The following is a 7298-nucleotide window of genomic DNA, read 5'->3' on the forward strand; positions in this document are numbered from 1 at the left end:
TCTGTACAGACTCACACAGTCTCTGTACAGGGCACACAGTCTCTGTACAGACTCACACAGTCTCTGTACAGGCTCACACAGTCTCTGTACAGACTCACACAGTCTCTGTACAGACTCACACAGTCTCTGTACAGGGCACACAGTCTCTGTACAGGGCACACAGTCTCTGTACAGGGCACACAGTCTCTGTACAGGGCACACAGTCTCTGTACAGACTCACACAGTCTCTGTACAGGCTCACACAGTCTCTGTACAGACTCACACAGTCTCTGTCTCTCCTCACAGATGTGGAGATGCCGGCGTTGGACTGGGGTAAGCACAGTAAGAAGTCTCACAACACCAGGTTAAAGTCCAACAGGTTTATTTGGTAGCAAATTCCATACTACTCTCTTCACAGACACTGGCGAAGGTGCTGAGCATTGTCAGTGGGTTTGCGGATGAAGGAACTCACCTTGCGGGGAGCGGAGGGTCCGCTTTCCCGGCTACCAGCCAGGAGGAGCGATGGTAAGCGTACCGATATCTCTTATTGTCCATAGACACAATGTCCATCAGCACAATATACTTCGCCTCAGGATCCACTCCAGACAGCGACACTCGGATAGTGGGGAACATTCTCCTGAGGGGGGAACAGAAAGGCAATAAATCCTGAGTTTCCCGATACTAATTATCTGAGGAGGGGCGGGGGGGAGTTGAGAGAAAGCTCATTCCGCAGCAATAACTCCAAAACTCTCCCTCCAGTCGCTGCAAAACCATCAGCTCCCAAATTAGCTAGAGCACTGAGAGAAACAGAGCAGAATAACCCTCACCCTGTGTCCCCTCACCCTCTGCTCCCCACCCCCTGCCCCTTCACCCCTGCCAACCCCACCCCTGCCACCCTCACCCCCTGTTCCTTCACCCCCTGCCAACCCACCCCATCCCCTGCCACCCTCACCCCCTGCCAACACCACCTCCTGCCCCTTCACCCTCTGCTAACCCACCCCCATCTCCTGCCACCCCCAGCCCCTGGGCACCCCCGCCATACCAAATGGAGGTCAACATTCTCACCATTTACTGGTTTGGAGGGTTGAATTTGGGAATGTGTACCCCCCCCCCCCCCCGCCCCCCTCAGCCTGGCCGGCTCTTTCCCAGTGTTTTCTGGTTTAATTTCAGATTTCTCGTGTTTTCTGGTATAAGGAAGCCATTCGGCCCATTTTATGGATGCTAGCTCTTTGAAAGGCGTCTTCAGTTAGTCCCATTCCCCCTGCTCTGTCCTCAAATCCCGGCATCTTTATTTTCCTTAAGGATTTATGCAATTGCCTTTTGAAAGTTCCTGTTCAGCCTGAGTCTGTACCCGCCGCCGTTCCCGGCGGTGAGATTTCCCAACAGATTGGGAAAACACATCTCAAAGCTTTCCCACCGAGAGAAACTTTTACTGAACGCGTTTAGAATAAATCAGATGCAATGGAATGGATTTAAATCCCAATGATAACAAGAACATTATTAACACAATTGCGGTGTCTATGCAGAGATTATAAAATATTATTCCAGCAGTAATGGATTCAGTTAGAAAACTGGATTGCAGGGATTGGAAAGAATTAGAATTTGGATTAATTTCATTATTGGTCACCGTTTTTTGATCATTTGTGAATTGTTTGGGTTTCCAATGTTATTTTCCCTGTCAGTAACTATCCGGAATTGAAGAGGGACATTGAGTCTCGGGTCATCACACACACCAGGTCAGTGAAAAGGGAAATATCTCAACATCGAATTCAGCCGTTTCCACCTCGACAAGAGGAACTTTTACAATTCAGTCCGGCTCCGGTTCATTCATTCACAAAACAACACTCGCTTCTGATAAGATATCCGGTTAAATAAAGAACCTTTCGTTCAAAGCGCCGAGTCCCATTCCCCTGGACAGCGAGTCTGCGGGAAACCCAACTCCAAGTTCTTTTTCGCCAATAATCTCAAAGCCCCGCGTTTCTCTCGAGTAAATTCGGGCAGAAACCGGTGGCTTCAGATTCAATTTGACGGAAATACAATTTACACCGTGAATAAAACCACCCCGTACCCGCTGCAGAGAGAACAGAAGCTGTCACCTGCCGGATTTGGTGATAATCATCTCCGTGCCCAGTTCATGGAACTTGTCCCAAAGCTCTTTGGTCTCCAGGTTACAGGTGATTTTAGCCATGTCGGCGCTGGGGGTGCTGGGGGCGGTAGGGATGAGGGGTTCGGTACAGACCGGGGAGGCAGTGCCGCTGTAATCCCCCATGTCCAGGCTGCCCAGCTGCCCCACGGGCTGCGAACACGAGGATTTCTCCACGAATTGCTCTGTGTGAGAGGGAAGAAAAGCGGCTGTCAGTTCCAACAACATAGCCCCAGGAAGGCTGCAGCACCCAAACCGCGGCTTAAACTGCGGAGCCAGGTTAGCAAAAACCAGAACAGAAACTTTACAAAGTGCAAACTTTACTCAGACTGCAGTGGGTGCGATATTGTGAACGCAGATAGCGCAGGATATCGGCTGCGATTGTATATTGGGAGCTGGAAGGTAGATTCTCAGCACTGACTCTGCGAGGTCAAATTCAGAGCTCCACTTACCCAGGGGTTTGATGGTGAGAGTTTCACTTACCCAGGGGTTTGATGGCGTTCTCCTGTATCTCTTTCTCTTTGGAGTTTGCAGTGGCGATCAGAGCGGCAATGGAGAAAGCGTTAGCCCGGGATGAGAGTTGTGGTTTGGGGCTGTTGTACTCCATGTTCTCAGTCTGGCTCTCTCTCTCTGTCCAGTTCTCTCTCTGCTGCTTGCTGTCTCTGTCCAGTTTGGGTCTCACTGTGTCCACTCCAGTCTGGCTCTCTCTGTGTCCAGTCTGGGACTGACACTCTCACTCTGCTTCACTCACTCTCTCTGCAATCTAGTTCTCTCTCTCTCTGTCTACTTTGGGTCTGGTTCTCTCTCAGTCCAGTTTTCACTCACTCTCTGTCTGTCTGTCTCAGTCTCTCTATCTCTCTCTCAGCCCAGTTTTCACACTCTCTCTCTCTCTCTCCTCCCGCCGCCCATTCATTCGGTGCCTCCCGCAGTTCCTACCCGGCAGCAGCCAATCAGAGGCCGCGGGATCCGCCCCCCCGGCGACGTGAAGGGCAGGCGCCCTGGCAGATTGAGAAGTCAATGTGACAGGAGATTCCCCCCCATTGCACCCCCACACTGCACCCCCCCATACACTGCACCCACCCCCACACTGCACCCTCCCCACACTGCAACCCCCCACACTGCACCCCCCCATACACTGCACCCACCCCCACACTGCACCCCCTCCCATACTCTGCACCCCCCTCCCATACACTGCACCCTCCCCACACTGCAGCCCCCCACACTGCACCCCCACATACACTGCACCCCCCCACACTGCACCCCCACACTGCACCCCCACACTGCACCCCCCACACTGCACCCCCCACACTGCACACCCCCCACACTGCACCGCCCCCATACACTGCACCCCCACACTGCACCCCCACACTGCACCCCCCACACTGCACCCCCCATACACTGCACCCCCCCACACTGCACCCCCCCACACTGCACCCCCCATACACTGCACCCCCCATACACTGCACCCCCCCACACTGCACCCCCACACTGCACCCCCCACACTGCACCCCCCACACTGCACCCCCACACTGCACCCCCCACACTGCACCCCCCACACTGCAACCCCCCCACACTGCACCCCCCATACACTGCACCCCCCCACACTGCACTCCCCCACACTGCACCCCCCATACACTGCACCCCCCATACACTGCACCCCCCATACACTGCACCCCCCCCACACTGCACTCCCCCATACACTGCACCCCCCATACACTGCACTCCCCCCACACTGCACCCCCCATACACTGCACTCCCCACACACTGCACCCCCCATACACTGCACCCCCCACACTGCACCCCCCATACGCTGCACCCCCCATACACTGCACCCACCCCCCACACTGCACCCCCCATACACTGCACCCCCATACACTGCACCCCCCCCCACACTGCACTCCCCATACACTGCACCCCCCATACACTGCACCCCCCCCACACTGCACCCCCCATACACTGCACCCCCCATACACTGCACCCCCCCACACTGCACCCCCCATACACTGCACCCCCATACACTGCACCCCCCATACACTGCACCCCCACACACTGCACCCCCCATACACTGCACCCCCATACACTGCACTCCCCATACACTGCACCCCCATACACTACCCCCCATACACTGCACCCCCCATACACTGCACCCCCATACACTGCACCCCCATACACTACCCCCCATACACTGCACCCCCATACACTACCCCCCATACACTGCACCCCCCATACACTGCACCCCCATACACTGCACCCCCATACACTACCCCCCATACACTGCACCCCCATACACTACCCCCCATACACTGCACCCCCCATACACTGCACCCCCCATACACTGCACCCCCCATACACTGCACCCCCCATACACTGCACCCCCCATACACTGCACTCCCCGTACACTGCACCCCCCACACACTGCACTCCCCATACACTACCCCCCATACACTGCACCCCCCATACACTGCACCCCCCATACACTGCACCCCCATACACTACCCCCCATACACTGCACCCCCCATACACTGCACCCCATACACTACCCCCCATACACTGCACCCCCATACACTACCCCCCACACTGCACCCCCCATACACTGCACCCCCCATACACTGCACCCCCCATACACTACCCCCCATACACTGCACCCCCATACACTACCCCCCATACACTGCACCCCCATACACTACCCCCCACACTGCACCCCCCATACACTGCACCCCCCATACACTGCACCCCCCATACACTGCACCCCCCATACACTGCACCCCCCATACACTGCACTCCCCGTACACTGCACCCCCCACACACTGCACTCCCCATACACTACCCCCCATACACTGCACCCCCCATACACTGCACCCCCCATACACTGCACCCCCATACACTACCCCCCATACACTGCACCCCCCATACACTGCACCCCCCATACACTGCACCCCCCATACACTGCACCCCCCACACTGCACCCCCCATACACTGCACCCCCCACACTGCACCCCCCCACGCTGCACCCCCCCACACTGCACCCCCATACACTGCACCCCCCATACACTGCACCCTCGACTACACTCTCCCACTGCAGCCCCCCATGCACTGCACCCCCCACTGCACCCCCCCACTGCACCCTACCACCACGCATACAGCACCCCCCCCCCCCACTGCACCCACCCCTCACACATAGCCCCCACCCACTCCCTCCCCATCCACCCACAGCCCCACAAACTGCACCCCTAACCCCCCTCCCCTCCGTGGTAGAGCTGCTCTGGGGATTTCCCATGCTGGTGAATGATGATTTCCATCATTACCTTGTGAAAGATTCCCATCCGCCCTGTTTCTCTGCACAATGTTCTCAAACTCCACACCATCCTGCATGCTTCACATTCCTAATGCAGATTTTACAATCATATTTCTCCCAGATTCCTTAAATTGCTGTTCAAATTAGAAACCTTTCAATTTTGGAGCCAGGTGTTATGTTTAGGTTCCTGTGCAATGGTGACATCCACATGGAACCCACTCACTGTCATCACAGACTGTGGGCTGTGGGTGCTGGGGGACACCTGGTTTGACACACGCTCACAGACACACACATATTCACACACACACTCATTCACACACACACACATACATATTAACACACACACATATTCACACTCATTCACACTTACACACATGCACACATAATCACACTCATACACATACATACACACATATTCATACACACTCATTCACACACACACACATACATATTCACACTCACACACACTCATTCACACTTTCACACATATTCACACTTACACACTTACACACATATTCACACACACACTCATTCACACACACACAATCTCAATCACACTTACACACGTACTCACATACACTCAATCGCACACACACTCATTCACAAACACACACACACTCTCACTCAACATTCACACTGATTCTCAGTCTCACTCACAGTTTCTATACATTCACTCAGTCACACTCACATTTCGCCATTTCGCTGTTTCTGTTGAAGCAGATTCGCTGCTTTACCCGGGAAAGCTGGATCGCTGCTTCTTTCTCCGGCTGCGATTAGGAAATGAGGCCAGTCTCGATCTAACAGTGTTTGTGTCATTAATTTGTTCTGAAATCAGATTCGCTCCCCTCACACCCCCAAACACATCAAACTGTCCCGCTAACAGTGTTCCCGTTTCCAGAGCGGCTGTCCGCGTGTTGCTGCCTCTACATTTCCAATGATCAATGCAGAAAGTGTAAGTTTAATCGAATGTAAGAATTATTCCAGTTTCCCGCGTATCTTTAAATTTAACAATAAATTAGTTCTTACTGTGCTTCAAAGACAAATTTCTTTCCACAAAGTAAAGACAGGGGGGGAGAGAGAGAGAGTGAGGCTGTAACTGACATTAGCTGGGAAATATTGTGAAATTATCACATTATCGTAAAACACCATCCCGGCTCCGGCTGCACCTGTTCTTGCTGTGAACAAATAGGCACTTTTAGAAAAAACAACTTCAATCCTTTGTCCAGATCTCACTCTCTGGATGCAGTGAGACTCCCCCAGAATTTTAGTGCTGTTTTCCAGTCCCCCGGCCGGTGAGCGGGGAGAATTAGCCGAAAACTCACCGCTTTCCCGGGCCAAGTCCCGCATTGCCGACTATTCCGCTTCCAAAGCGGGTTGAGATGTTACTCTGCCGCTTCACCAACACCGATTCAAAACTAAAACAAAGCAGGTTGTTTGGTGGAAGAGTTTCTCAGGAAGAGGCCAGGATTATCCCAACACACAATCCCAAAACGGCTTGGGAAAGACTTTACACGGAGTCTGTTATTTTCTATATTTGACCATTTTCTCTCTAACGGCTAATTTGACCTTCATTTTATTCAGCAGGAATTGTATCCCTGTCTGTATTTAATTCCTACAATTTACAGCCTTGCTGAATGATTATAAAACAGTCCGATTATCTCGGGAAAATGAGGAGATGTTTTATTTACACCGATCAGAACACCGGCGGAACGAGTGTTGGTGTAAAAGGCGGACAGTCACTGGGCACATTTAATTTCCAAATGGAAATTAATTTATGAATACAAAATCCATCTTTCACTCCCCCCCCCCCCCCCCCCGTTCAAGGATAACAAACAGCAAAATACCGTTTCTTTAAAATCGGATTTTTAACAGAGATTTGAA

The 7298-nt window shown here is 53.1% G+C and overlaps 1 protein-coding gene across 3 annotated transcripts in view; it reads right to left on the bottom strand.

Moving 5' to 3' along the window:
- tbx20 (T-box transcription factor 20) overlaps window positions 1–2729 on the bottom strand; it is a 38421-nt gene extending 35692 nt beyond the window's left edge. For all 3 annotated transcript variants that reach the window (XM_078217170.1, XM_078217172.1, XM_078217169.1), the window contains exons 1-3: window positions 2606–2729; window positions 2076–2307; window positions 452–616 (exon numbers count right to left, since the gene is read on the bottom strand). In XM_078217170.1, coding sequence (XP_078073296.1) covers window positions 452–616; window positions 2076–2307; window positions 2606–2729 — 521 coding nt within the window. The remainder of the gene's footprint in view (window positions 1–451; window positions 617–2075; window positions 2308–2605) is intronic.
- Between the last annotated feature and the right edge of the window lie 4569 nt (window positions 2730–7298).

Source organism: Mustelus asterias, chromosome 7, assembly GCF_964213995.1.
Source record: "Mustelus asterias chromosome 7, sMusAst1.hap1.1, whole genome shotgun sequence".
NCBI classification, from domain to species: domain Eukaryota; kingdom Metazoa; phylum Chordata; class Chondrichthyes; order Carcharhiniformes; family Triakidae; genus Mustelus; species Mustelus asterias.